At 37.5% G+C, this 14,482-nt stretch overlaps 1 protein-coding gene across 4 annotated transcripts; it reads left to right on the plus strand.

The window, feature by feature from the left end:
• Nucleotides 1-21: 21 nt before the first annotated feature.
• SASS6 (SAS-6 centriolar assembly protein) lies at nucleotides 22-14,457 on the plus strand. Of its 4 annotated transcripts, none has more exons than XM_049809148.1 (18): nucleotides 22-102; nucleotides 1,401-1,461; nucleotides 3,246-3,325; nucleotides 4,437-4,541; nucleotides 5,448-5,619; nucleotides 6,579-6,656; nucleotides 7,666-7,785; nucleotides 7,889-8,080; nucleotides 8,292-8,486; nucleotides 8,880-8,969; nucleotides 9,063-9,242; nucleotides 9,854-9,935; nucleotides 10,372-10,481; nucleotides 11,357-11,479; nucleotides 11,800-11,888; nucleotides 12,354-12,460; nucleotides 12,563-12,666; nucleotides 14,332-14,457. In XM_049809148.1, the coding sequence occupies exons 1-17, from the start codon at nucleotides 35-37 to the stop codon at nucleotides 12,646-12,648; spliced, it is 1,938 nt and encodes a 645-aa protein (XP_049665105.1). In that variant the 5' UTR covers nucleotides 22-34; the 3' UTR covers nucleotides 12,649-12,666; nucleotides 14,332-14,457. The 4 variants fall into 4 exon arrangements, with proteins under 4 accessions (XP_049665105.1, XP_049665104.1, XP_049665106.1 ...); XM_049809147.1 differs by lacking the exon at nucleotides 14,332-14,457 and adding an exon at nucleotides 13,365-14,315; XM_049809149.1 differs by lacking the exon at nucleotides 14,332-14,457 and having other exon boundaries at nucleotides 12,563-14,316.
• Nucleotides 14,458-14,482: the final 25 nt, after the last annotated feature.

The following is a 14,482-nucleotide window of genomic DNA, read 5'->3' on the forward strand; positions in this document are numbered from 1 at the left end:
CCGCGGGAGCCGGGCGCCAAACTCGAAGCGCAAGATGGCGGCGGAGAATATGTTCAACCGGGCGGTGTGCGTGCAAGTGAGGTGCCAGGGCTGTGAGGAGAGGTGAGGGGCTAGCTTGAACGGCGCGGCGGGCTCTGACTTGGTTTCCTCACTAGCTGCGCGGAGCTTTTAGCTTATTCCTCAGGAGAAGGGCTGCTGAGCCGCAGGTTCTTTCCTGCTCTCTTTTCTTCCTGCCTTGTGCCCTAACAGCTGTTGGGCGAGAGGTGGGGCCCCGCGCGTAGTGCGGGCGGTGAGCTTAGTAGCTGCCTGCGTTGTTCATGTTTTGGGGCTGCCTGTGGGGATCCTCTGGGTCAGAGGGAAGGGGACTTGGTCGCAGCAAGGCTGGAGGCAGTCAGTGAGGGCTGGAGTAGCTGCCGAGGGTGCCTTGCCAGGGGAGAGGGGGCGGAGGGGCCGCTGGTGGCGGAGGGGCCGCTGGTGGCGAAGGAGACGCGCAGTGGCTTTCCAGAAACGCTTGAGGGGTATGGGGCCAAACGCGTCTCCCCTGCAGGCGACGCGAGGGCCGGGATTCCTGCCTCGGCCCCGCACGGGCACTCGCAGCGCTGCGGGTCCGGCCGGCCAGACCGCTGTGTTTGCCCGTCTCCCAGGCCGCAGCGGTTGCTCCGCGGGCAGGCCCGCCTTCTCCTCCTCCTCCTCGCGGGCTGGAGCCGGCCTTACCGCGGTCTCCTGGGGCATTTCAGCTCCTTCGTTACTGCCCACGCGTCCGTCCCGATCGGTTTCTGCCGAGGGCTAGTTGATTTGGGCGTGTGTGCATGGCTTAGCACTGGGGTTTGGGAAAGCCCGGGAGTATTTGACGTGAAGTGTCTATTCAAAATACAGTGAATTTCAGTAATATAGGTCCTATCTGGATTAGGCAGTGTGTGCAGGCAGGCCTTAGGGCTGCTCTGGCATGCCTGTATTAGAAGGCATGGAAAGGCTGATGTCTGTGGGTGTGTTTTGTAATGCAAGTAACTTCTCGGGTTACTCAACAAGAAGTAAATGAAGACAAGGTAGCACTGTATAAATGATTATTAAAAGTTTCAGCAATAGTTAATAAATTTCAACAGGCTTTTCCAAAGGTTCCAGTTTCTGGACGATGTTTCAAAATTTCTGCCTTGCTATTTAAACTTTGTTGGACAACAAACAACAAAAAAGCCTGAGTTGGCTGAAGAACTGTAATGATAACTGAAACTGTGGGGTTTTTATGTATCTTGATAGTAGTAATCAATGGGAACTTTCTTGATAGTTCTGCCTAAATTTTTGTTTTCAAAGTGTCATCTGATTCCTGTGATGTGGCTATGAACACGTGTTATTTGGGGAATGTTTTCTTGATTTGTTACTAAGCTTCATCTTTTTGTACACAGGAGATTAAATGTTCGGGTGAATATTGAGCTACTGTCAATTTCTAATCCTGTTCATAAAAAGGTTTGTGGATTAGTTTAATTTGTGTCATTCATTAGGTATTTGAATTTCATTATATAAGAGGATAAATAGGCAAAGTAAAATAGGATTTTAGTATGTTTGTTACTTGACCTTATTTTTGATAACGTTTCTTGAGTAATTTAGTTGGTTTGGTATGGTGGGTTTTTTCCTAGCCTTTTTAGATGTCTCTTAGTTTGGCTGTTCATGGGTCTTGGTAAACTTGCAAATTAAAAGTCTTTGGAGACCCTCAGGGGAACCCAAGTTGGAGCTTAAGAGCAGTCTCGCTTTAAATATACTCAACACTTACTTAAGAATGTAGAGCAGCAGTTGTCTTTGCAAAGTCTTCATCTCAACTAGCAAAAAATGACAACTTGTATGTGGATGTAACATTTGCTTTTTATTGATAAGTGTGTTAGTCTTTGAATGTTTGGAATTTATCCAGTGGGGGTAGGAAGGAATGTACTAAATTTGCAGTAAAAAAATCATCTTTCTCAGGAAAAATAGCAATGAGATTACTGCTGGAGGTTATAAAATCTTTTTTGTTGTATGTCTAATTTGTCACTTGAATTGTACATCCACCTACTGTGATGTTAAGATTGGTCATTAGTTTGTTATAGTGTTATTAAGTAAAGATTTGTTTGTAAAGGAGCACAGCATTTTTTTTTTTTTTTTGTAAGATCCTGCTAACTGTGACAATGATAATATCGCGTGAAGAACCAGTTCAGTCAAAAACTGTGTACCAAGTTGCAGCCTGTGTCAGCAGGAGCCTGGAAATCCAGTTGGGTACATCAGTGTGTGATCAGTCTAAAAAGATACCTTCAAATGCTTGGATCAGTTAATGGCACATCAAACCAAGTGGGCATTATTATCCTGCTCAACAGTCTGCCCTAGTTGGTTTGGGGTGATGTTAGTTTTAACATAAGCTAGCTGCACATGTAAATCCCTAAGTTTGTTTATACATCTCTAACTGAGAGTTTTGTTAGTGTTACTGGTATCTGAGTTACTGAAACTTGTTTCAGATCTGTGTATGTACATGTGCTATGGTCACACTTGAGTTATGTTGGAAGAGCTGTCAGGTTTCTACTTCCTTTCTTGCCTCTGCTAGGGAATATTCTTCACATGGGTGTGAGCCTCATAGAGAACAGGTGCCTGGGCCTAATGTACCAGGTGTTCTGCATAACCCCAGCCTTGTAATGAAAGACTAATGTTTACAGAGAAGGCAGTTTTTCCAAAACTCTGTGTAGACCTCCAGGGAACAAAAAAGTTTATTTTTAAAAGCTAAGCAGCTTTAGGCTACAATTTTCCTTATGAGCTTACTGGTCTTCAGCTGTATCCTTTTTATGCTTGCTTTGCAAAGCTCTGTATTCAAATATATGAACTCCTTAGAAGGTTGTTGCTTAAATGTTTAGGAGCACTATGCTCTGAAAAACTTCCAGTTATGGGAGTGATGTGTTTGTGATCCATTACAGTGGACTGCTAGTGCTACGCTATTCATGATGGGGAAGAATAGCAAATAGGTTTCTTTCTGTAAAATGAAGAAGACACATTGAAACCTTTGCTGCTCAAAGTTGAAGGTTTTTACTTGGTTTATTTTTGTGAGGAATAGTTATCCTGTTTTTCCCACTGTAATATTTGAAGTTGTGTTAAACCTTAATGTTTTTCACCTTCTGAATTAGTTGCCACAATTCCATCTTATTTTTTGTTTGCGATATTGGTTTACAATATTTAAACAATCCTACAGGGTGGTTATAGTATTTTAAATCGTATTTAAATGTCTGTCTTTTCAGGATTTAGCTGTTCGATTGACTGATGATACTGATCCTTTTTTCCTTTATAATCTTGTCATATCTGAGGAAGATTTTCAAAGGTAAGTGAAATTATAATGTCTGTGAAACGTTTCTAAATGGCAAAAAAGAATGAAGGAATATTTTTAGCTTAGAATGGTCTATCTTAGAATTTAGGTTTTGGCATTTTTCACTTGCAGAGTTTTGTCAGTATTTTGGTAGTATTGCTCTCTTTGGCCAGCTGGTTAAACAGCCAAGTACAGGAAAGTGATTGGCTCAGGATTATACAGATGAAAGACAGAATCCTGATGTTAAGTTCCCTGCATAGCTACCCTAACACAGTTAATATTACTACTTGCATCTTCTGTTTATTGTAACTACTTGACTATTAGATGCGTGTGAACTATTTCAAGAAATAATTGCAAGAGGAAAGTCTGTTTTCGTGGACATGGATTCACAGACCTGAGCCTTTGTTGTATGGGTTTCTTGCATACTAATTGTACTGTTGGGTCTCATTTTACTTTACTTGCTCAGAATTTATCATCAAATTTGGGCACTAGGCATGAGCAGTTCAGTTTCCTGCTTTGTTTTTTGGTGGTTTTTTTTGGTTGTTTTTTTGGTGTTGGTTTTTTTTTTTTTTTAAAGGGATGTGATCAGTGTGTGGATCAAAAGGCAAAAGTGAAATAGTGTTTGTAAAACAGGTGTGCAGAAGCAGTGTTTTGTTAGATGAGGTATGGCTTTGTGCATACAGTGTTGAATGTTTCTGTCTTTGAATTTACTGTGTCTATGGTGAAGGTGCATGATTAAATAAACAAGAAGGCAGACAAAGTCTTCATAATGGTTGAGTCTCCCCTCATTGTCCTTTGCTTCTTCCATGTGCCCCTGTTGAGTAACTGTACCACTCTGTGCTGTAAGGAAGACATCTATTCAAAGGAGCACATTTATTGTGCTACAGTAACTTCTTTTTTTCAGCGAAGCCCATTTGCAAAAACTCTTGAAATCAAAAATATCCTCTGGTGATTATTATCCAAGATGTGATCACATTTCTTCTGTGTTCAGAATTGAAAGTAACATGCTTGCGAACTTCAATGATATGATCAGAATTAGTTCTTTCTACTAGTGTAAACAAAATATTTCATAGGAAATAAACTACAGTTACATATATGGTTAATTATTTTTTTTCTGTTTATATAGTTTAAAATCCCAGCAAGGTCTCTTGGTAGACTTCTCTGCTTTCCCACAAAAATTTATAGATCTGCTTCAGCAATGCATTCAGGAACAGAACAAAGATATCCCAAGGTAGGTAATAAGTGAGTGCCATATTACTCTGTGTGTGTGTTGTCAGCCACTCAGGGTCAGTAGAACAAGGGTAATTTAACTTTCCCCTGGATGCATTTGAGTATCAGTCAGTAGATGTTACTGACAAAACCTAAGTCTCAGGAGGACTGAGCAGTGGAATTGATGTCTAGTAATAGTTTCCCCATCTGAGTTGAAGCTGGCAAGCTTCACAAGCTAGCAGATGTGCAAGGATGCAGCACTGGTTCTTTTTTTCTTCTTTTAAACAGTTTACTGCTAGAGAGCTAATCTGAATTTGATGGACCGAGGTGTAAATCATTCCGTTTCACAGGAGAAGGCAAAGTTATAAGGCATTCTGACAAGGATTCTTCTACTTTCATTTCAGATATTAAGATGGGAGTGGGGGAGACCTGAAGTCCACTCTTCTCTGTAGTAGCCTTTTCATATATCATTTTCGTTTGTGTGGGTAGAAAGGCCTGTCCAGAGTACCTAGCTCCACTTTGGTAGTCAGGTCATTTCCTGAAGTATGTACTGTGGGCTGTGAATCTTACTAGCTTGTAGGATACTTAAAAGCCAGGAGTCTGTTTTCCTTTTGAATTTGGTTACAAAGGCCTTACTTGGTTTTGGACTCTTAAGTCTAAGATGGGCTTCTGAAAAGTTTACAAATAAACAAACTAATCAGTTTTGTACATTTCTTACTGTAAGGTACAAGCATTTTAGTTGGTATTTGTTTGTAGTATTAACTACAATATCGGGACTGAATTTCATTGTTCTTTGTTAAACAAAAGCTGGACAGCCCTTTATTGCACATATAAAAACCTATTTTATTTGAAAATAGCTTGTAGGCCCTACAAGTAATTTCAGGAAAAGAAATACGCTAAATATTTTATTATTTTTTATTTTCTCTAGGTTTTTGCTGCAGTTAGTTTCTTCAGCATCTGTTCTAGATCACACACCTGTCTTTTTAAATGTAGTGGAGACCAACCCATTTAAACATCTTACCCACCTCTCTCTAAAATTCCTACCAGGAAATGATGCAGAAATAAAGAAGTTTTTAGCCAGCTGTTTGAAATGCCTTAAGGTAAAATGAGGGCTTGTCTGAGCTGCAACTAGACCTTGATGCTATGTGTACTTAAGCATTTTTTTCTGTCTTAATACTTCAAAAGTATGTCCCAAATTGTATGCTCTGGTTTATTTTTTTATTTTAGCTCATATATGTCATTGCATGCAGTTATTTGGGTGCATGTTATAAAACTAAATTGTTACTGTCACTCTAGCAATGAAAATATTACATGTTATTTAGCCAAGCACTGTAATTTGGACTGGCAGAAAATGAGGTATTTTACACATGCAATGCATGCAGTACGCAGCTGTCCAATGCTTCTGAATGCTCCAGTGTCTTATGCTTCATAGCCTTGTGCTGATTGCCAGATCAACTGAAAAGTAAAATACTGTAAACTTTCAATCTCTTTGTTCTACAGTTGGGTTTGGGAAAGCATGCATGTGTATATAATTCTGTGGCTCTATGGACTTCTAAGGGCTAGTAGCTATAAATAGCAAATTAAAATTGTAATGTTGATGCAGTTGGTAGCATGCTAGGTTTTATTTAACGAGAAATTAATGGCCTCATAGTTTGACTGTTGTCTGTTTCAATTTATAGCCTGGGATTTGTGCCTCTCCTGCTGTGCTGTCATGTTTATAGCCACCTAATAAGCTATTTTAATAACATAAATTTGCAGCATTTCAGTTAATTTGTTGCTCATGCAACTCCTTTGTAAACAGGTCTTTATGATAAGATACTATTTCCTTATAGAAACTTCGTGAGAATTTAATTTGGGTTTTTATCTTGTGAGCTAATGCCTTTTCTTTTAAATTTATTAATTAAATAAACTTCATATTGAATAAGATATAATAAGATGATTTTTCCACAAATATAATAGGTATGTGGTTGCTTAGGCAGGGCATGCTGATAAAATGGAAGCTAAATACTACTTGTATTTTGGGAACTAACAATTTGACTTGATGTCAATTTGTACATAGGAAGACAAAATGATGTTGGAAGAAAAGCTTAGAAAAACCGAAGAGGATCTTACCAGACAACTGAGCTACACTCAACAGGTAGTGTAAATTTTTAACTTTCCTGTTGTAAGTTGCACTTCTTTTAATCTATGAAAAAGGTACCTTCTTGTGGGCTTGTTGGTTAGCCACTACCTAGCCAAGATAATTGACTTGGGAGCGAGTGAAAAGAAGAAAAGTAGTCTACTGTAGCTTTTCTTAAGAATGAGTAAAGCATGCAACTGAAGAATAAAGTTTAGTTCTTACACTACTAAACCAGAATATTACTTTGTTTTGTACAGAGGTTTGCCTGTATGTGCATACACAAATTATGTACTAAATATATGGTAGTGTGAAGATAAGTACACTCTACATATTCCGTGAGTGGTTGGAAAGCCTTATGTTTGGAAAACTTGTGAAACCATGATAAGTAAATCAGAAGTCTTGGATGTCATGTTACTGTACTACTTCTTGATTTTTGCAGTCAGCCCAGTAATGACTTCACATTTGTGTTTCAAGAGGATGATTTAGGACAAATTCTAGAATTACCAAGGTGACTTTTGACTATTATGAAACAAAAAAATTCCATTAAAACTCCTATTGTGGACCTTTTTTGGAATGGAATACTTGTTTACCTCATCTTTGCAGTTTCAGTTGGAGTTACTGGAATGTGTTTGCTAGATTGGAACGTAGAATTACAAATCAAAAAGAGTAAAAGATGCTGCTGAAGAATTCCCCCCCCCCCCCCCCCCCCCCCCCCACTACAGCACTGAGTTATAAGGGTAGGGAATATCAGCAGACTGTTTTTTTCGCTCTTAAATAGTGGTTGGAAGAAAATACAAGTGGAAATGAAGATTATTTTACCCACAGTGCCAGAAAGGTGCTCTTTAGCTTCTCAGTGCCTTACTTTCCTGTTTACAGAATGAACAGACATTTTGGCATCTGGTGCTGAAATTCAGACTTTTCCTAATAATTCCGTGTCCTTTTGAAGAAGTAACAGTAAACAATCATTCAGTATTGACTGAAATGCTTAAATTTTTAAAACCCTATATGCTTTGTCAAACTTAAACAGAGCTTGTCAGAGAAGAGCCGAGAACTAGACAAACTGAAAAATGAATGGACATCATACACTACAGCTCTAACAAACAAACACACGCAGGAGCTGACAAATGAAAAGGAAAGAGCTCTCCAGGTATGACAACAGAAAAGAATTAACAAATTCTTATATGTGAATAGTTTCTTGGCTTAAGTTTCAGATTAATTGAATAACTACTTAATTTCTTCGCTTCTCATAGGCACAAGCTCAGTACCAACAACAGCATGAACAACAGAAAAAGGAGTTAGAAAATTTGCATCAGAAAAGTATTCAACAGTTACAGAACAGACTCTCAGAACTCGAGGTCATCAACAAAGATCTAACAGAAAGGAGATACAAAGGAGACTCCACAGTCAGAGAACTGAAAGCAAAGCTTTCTGGAATAGAAGATGTATGGCTTATTAATTTCCATAACCAAACTTACTATTTTTAGAGCATTAACACTGCCTGCCTATGCATGTAGTAGAAAATATAGTATATTAAGTTTGTTCAGCTCCTCTTCATTCCACATTATGCTTACTATTTAGATAGATTTGTTTAAATTACTATTACAGGTTTTCTTAAAAAAAAAAGGAAAATAAAATTCCTTCCCAATGTTCTAGGAATGTCAAAGAGCAAAGCAGGAGGTGCTGTCACTGCGTCGGGAGAACACTACTCTGGATGCTGAATGTCATGAAAAAGAGAAACTTGTTAATCAGCTACAGACACGGGTTGCTGTTCTGGAACAAGAGATCAAAGATAAAGATCAGCTAGTTATTAGAACAAAAGAAGTATTAGATGCAACACAAGAACAAAAGGTTCCTTCACGTTTCAAAATAACTTTCTCTAAAGCTCTGTAGAACCTTCTTAATTGCAGTACCTATAGATTAGCAGCTGACCAGTTTCTATGAATACAGCCAGTAAGCTTTCAAATGTTGTTAAAGATTCTAAATAATGGCATCAAAAGTGTACTGGATTCAGTTTTACAAAGGTTGCTACTGTTTTAATATTGTGGTACTGGAGTAAAGTTAGTGGTACTTTTTGTAAACAAAAAAAATGGATGAATTGAGATCCTATGTAATTTGACTGAAAAGCAAAGACTGAATTTCTTGTAAGGATTATTTTTCAAAGAATTATTGAGGTTCTACTTGAAATCATAAGTGGTGTCTATCATGTATCTTTATTATAGTATTTTTAATATTCTTTTAAAGGCAATACTGGAAGAGAGTACAGAGAAAAAACAAAGTCATATTGAAAAACTAGAGACAACAATTAAGTCATTGTCAGCTGAACTTCTTAAGGTTTGTTTGAACATTCCATTATCCTTATGAAATGTCTTCCTTATTTTTAGGTGTTTTATTTTAAGAACATCTGATTTATTGTTTTTTTAATAGGCTAATGAAATTATCAAGAAGTTACAAGGAGATTTGAAAACTCTAATGAGTAAATTAAAATTTAAAAATACAGTAACAATTCAGCAGGAAAAACTATTGGCAGAAAAAGAAGAGAGACTTCAAAAAGAGGAGAGAGAATTGCAGGACATGGGACAATCTCTTCGAATGAAAGAGCAGGAGGTATTGTGATAGGTTAACCCTCTGTCCTGTAAATGCTATTGTATGTAGTGTGTTGAGTTCTGTGTTTTTTAACTTACAGCAATAAGGTCTTAAATCTTTCTGTGGAATAGAATGTACTCTTTTACTTAGTTAACACATTTATTTAAATGTGTAATCAATTTTTCATTTTTTTCATGTTAAACTGATTTGTAAGAGCCATCCATCTATATGGAAGAAAACTAAAATTGTAGTAACAGTACAAAGCAATATAATGGATGAATTTACATACTTTAGAGGGCATATTCATGTCAAAGTTGGGGAAGGTGGCAAGAACAGGAACAGAGTGAACTTTTTCTTCCATTAAGTATATTTTCATGCTTATGAGTCCTTGCATTATTTAATCATAGAAAAATTAAGGTCAGAAAGGTTTCTGGCGGTCATCTTGTCAAAATCCTAGCTAAAAGTAGGGCTTATTTTAAAAGAATTAGCTCATATTGCTTTTGTAAAAGACTTCTCTAAATAATTTCAGAACAATTTCATAGATCCTTTTTATGTATTTATATTTTTCTTCAGTTTGTAATTAGTAGTAGCTCCTGATGGTGTTATACTTACTTATTATGGGAATATTGCAGGTTTGCAAGCTACAAGAACAGCTAGAAACTACAATGCAAAAACTAGAAGAAAGTAAGCAGTTACTGAAAACCAATGAAAATGGTAGGTTTATACAATTTCATTTCCCTCTCTGTAAAAATGACACTGTGATTGAGCTGCTACTGAAAATTAATGGGAGCAACTATAATGCTTTACCTGTGGGTTTTTTTTTTTTTTTGTAAAGAGCTATGATTATTGTCATTTATGGAAAATAAGCTTCTGTCTGTAGTGGGTATGCAACAACCTAGAGGTGCATGTAGAGAAGACTTCCTTTGTAGGTGGTGCTTGGGGTGGTGTGCATGTGGGGGGCCAACTCTAGAGGAAGAAACAGAATGGCATGTAGGGGTGGAGGAAACTTGAGACTGGGCCTTACAGTGATGCTTGAGCTTAAGGAGGAAAACCAGCCCACTAAGCTGTCACTTCTGAGGAAGGGCTACTTGCTGTTTTAAACAGCTTGTAAGAGGTAGGAAGTGAGCTTGACCTTTTCTTCTCTCTTCAGTAATCACATGGTTAAACAAACAGCTGAATGAAATTCAGATGGCAAAGAAGCTAGAGACTTCTGCCAGTACACATGGTGGTGTTAGGACTGCCATTTCACCTCATGGCATGGTAAGATATAACTATAAATAACATGGTTATGATGTAGTCGTTAATTCCTGAAATGTATGGCCTTAAAAGAAGAACTGAAAAAAAAAAAAGTGCTTTCATCTTCTTTGGGCCCTGTAGTTTCTGGTGGGTGTGTTTGGGGCGGTTTTGGGGTGGGTTTTTTGTTTTGTTTGTTTTTGTAATAACATAATACCCTGTTGGGTGCTACTTGATGCCCTGGTCTTCTAAGTGAGAATTTTCTAAGCTCTTATTTATTAAAATACACAAAACAATGCAAAATTATTTTGGAAAAGATGAAGTGCTGGGTGAGGGGGAAAAAAAAGGTAGCATTTTTGTGTTGTGAGTTTAGCTTACATACTAATTGTCTTTGTATAGGTTGAAAAAGACAGTGTACTATTTGAATGCTCTTATTAGGGATATTTAGAAACTTGAAAATAAGGGGCAGGAAACATTACCCATCATCTTTGTTAAATACCATGACTTACTGGTTCTTGTTCATTGTTGCCCCTGTGTAAACGGATACCTGTTGTCACCTAGCAATTGATGAGCTTCTTATTCTGTAGTGAAAAGGCATATTCTTGTGAAGAGGGCTCCGATTTATAGCTAGGTACATCTAATATATTAATCAGTTACAGGGTGTGTAGCTCATTGTGAGCTTAGAATTATTAGCTGAGTGCTCAACTCATCTAACTTTTAAAAAGTTACAGGTTTTCCTGAAGAACCTTGGAAAAGTGATGTTTTCTTCCTGTCAGGAAGACTCAAATAAGCATTAGCTTTGTAATTGTGGTTAGCTGTTAGTTTGGGAATTTTTAATCTCTACAAACAATTATTTCAAGAATTGTTCTTCTCCTTTATGGATGTATTCTATTCTCTTACAGCCTGACCGACCGTCCTTTCCCAGCTCAGGAATCAGTCATCCCATTTCTCCTCTGTATGCCTTCCAGAACTTTCTGGAACCAGCACACAACAAAAATGTCAATTCACAATGTCCAGTACCAAAGGCAGGCACTTTGACTCTTCTGTTTGGTTAAGAATGTGATAGCATAAAATATCAAAGCTTAATGTCTGAAATATTTCTGAAAATGCATAAATATTTACTATATATCGTAGTATTTTTAAACTCTGTCTTCAACATTATTATTAGTAATAGCTAATGCTTGGGTTTAGGTTGCTTATTCTTGCATGCTTTGCTGCACAGAAGTGCTATGCAACGTATAGAAACACTAATCCCTGAAAAGTTCACTCTCTGAATACACTTACTGGTGGACCACCGTATCTGGAGTAACTCTCTCTCTAACCTCCAACTCTTACATTTCTGCAGATTCAGTTTAACACACAGCTTTCAAAAATGAATCAATGTTCAGATGTTCAGATAGTGACTGCAACTAGTCATCCAGCAAATAAGGAGAAGTAAGTGTCATCTATTGCATTTTTAGTGTGGGGGTTTGTTTTTATTATTATGTTTTATAAAGCCATTTGTCTTCTATGTGTGTCTGGAACTGAACAAAACATTTCCAGTACCAAGCTAGTTCTGTCACCTGCCTTTCTCCATCAATATGTTAATGAATTTTAAGTTGTGGCAGACTTAATTCGTCATTAAGTATGGTTTGTAGATAACAAATGAAGAGTTTTCAGGAGTGGGTCCCAAGGAACAGAAGTTCATTGTCCCTTCCAGTGACAGATCTAAGGCTATGAAGTGATGGTCAGTCAAAAAATTAGTTCTAGACTGTTCTTAACCTACTTGGTGATGGTTTACCTTTAAATGATAAAGTTCATAGAAATGCACTAGTTCCACTTCAAGTTCAGATTCTTCTGTATCCACACTTGTTGTTAATGCATGGCTAACTAACTACATTTGTTTTAAATTTTAATTAGCCTTTTTATTTCTACTGGTGATAATTTGGGGCTGGAATCAAAATATTTCAAGAAAAAAGATGACAGCATTCCTTTACGAGGGCTTAGTCAAAATGCACTTAACTCAGGTATGTATGGAAATAGTAAAACAAGACCTTATTTGAAATATACTTAAAGGGTAATAATAGTTATGGTTCTATGAACAGTATCTTATTTCTGCTATTCTACAGAGTATCTGAAACCGTACTTACCACCTAAAGCCCAACCGTCACCAAAAGCTGCAGTAACACCAGCCTCAGCTTATTTTCCTGGATAGTAGACAGGGTTCTTTAAAGTAAGAGTCCTCTTTTAACTATTTGGGGAATTTTTGGATGTCCTGTAATAATGTATGTATTAGTAAAGTATCAATGTGAACTGATGTGATTTTGTAAGTCTGAATCTGTTTTCTCTGAGAGAGATATCTTGGGTGACTTTTCAGGATACTTGAGCCTAAAGAAAAGATAAAAGCTTTAAGCAGCCTCAGCCTTAGTGGGAACAATGGTGTAGTTCAGCCAGTCATTTACTGGGGCTGTGCCAGACTTTGAGATGCTGTAGTCTTCCTAAAAACCTACCAAAGTGCACTGAGTTTTTTATTATAGGAATTGACAAGCGTGGTGCTCTAACAGATGAAACGTACACTCTAGTATTCCCTGAGAGAGAACATTTCTCCATGAATACTTTTCTTGACTCCTTTCAGAGAAAGGATGATACAAATAGATAGCACTGGAGAACTGGGCAATGCTCTCAGTTTTAATAATGGTCAAGCTCATAAATTAGCATGACTGCCTCACTAAATCCCCCCATACAGTTTTAATTTTAAAAACTTGCTTAATTTTGGATCCAGCTTATTTGAATTGCATATGGACTTACAAATAATCTAATTAATATTAAAAATGCTAAATTATTTCACTGAAAGTATAAAGTTATAATTTAAAATTCTTACTCTTGGTTACCCTAATTTTTCTATTAATCTGTCAGTATTACATTCCACAGGCCTCCATGCATATAAGGTGAAGTATCTGAGCAGTTAACTATTGAAAGTATCATAACACCTAAAAGCTACTTTAATTTTACTAATCATACTTTACAACTGTAAGACTGTACAGAAATTTAAGATACTCTTAACACTCAAGTTTAGGTGGACTGAGTCTATTCAGCTTGTTTACTACCTGGGTTCAAATGCTAGAATCATGTAACAGCTTCATTCTGTGCCATCTTTTATTTGCTGTCCCAATAAAGAATGGGCATGCAAGTATTTGTAACAGACTTTTAAAATTACTATTCGTTGTTAAAGATATTTCATACCTTTAGGTGCAGCCAGAGGACTGTATATTTAAGTGGTTTGTTTTGCAGTGCAAAATGTGTATATTTGTTTATAAATCAGCACCATGTTAATGTACATTCACTTGTTTTGGCATGTGTAAGTTTCAATGGAAGTATTAAATGGTTTTTATCAAAAACTCTGATTAGTAATGTTAATTCTAAGAGTACCAAACCAACATCTCCCCTGTACTGAACTTCCAAGATGAGGTAAGTGCCAGAACAGTCCTATTAGGTAAGGTGAATATTTTTAGGGAGTTTTCTTCCCAGCTTGTTCATTTCCCCATGTGAGGCAGTGCTACTGGACCAGCACATACAATCCCCAACTGGCAGCCAGCTTGTTCTAAGGTCTGTGCTTATGCTACTATTTCTAGTTAAGTTTTAGTAGATGTAAATTAATGTGAATCAGGTTTATTTCTTTTGAGGTATATATAAGCTGCTATCAAACAGGAAGGTGGTAATTCAAATGTGGGAGGTTTCCAGATCTCCCAGTCCCATTCAAACCTAAAATTAAACAAAACGGCAGTGGGCCTGGGAAGCCTTAACAACATTGCAGCACAGGGGAGGCAGAAGCTGCAGTGTCCTAAAGGCTGAGGGTCTTTGGTACTGACCTATTCCTTTTGTAATCCTGTTCCATTAGATGGCCAAGGAACCAATCAGCCAGCCTCTGCTGCTAAACAAAGGGCCAGTCAGCATGCTCAAGGCTGCCTTATCTAACAGAGAAAACAGTCCTCCACCTCTACTCCAGACTTTTTTTCCCACCTGCTGAAGTATAACACACATACATACAC

The sequence above is a fragment of the Accipiter gentilis genome, chromosome 8 (genome assembly GCF_929443795.1).
Source record: "Accipiter gentilis chromosome 8, bAccGen1.1, whole genome shotgun sequence".
Taxonomy (NCBI): domain Eukaryota; kingdom Metazoa; phylum Chordata; class Aves; order Accipitriformes; family Accipitridae; genus Astur; species Astur gentilis.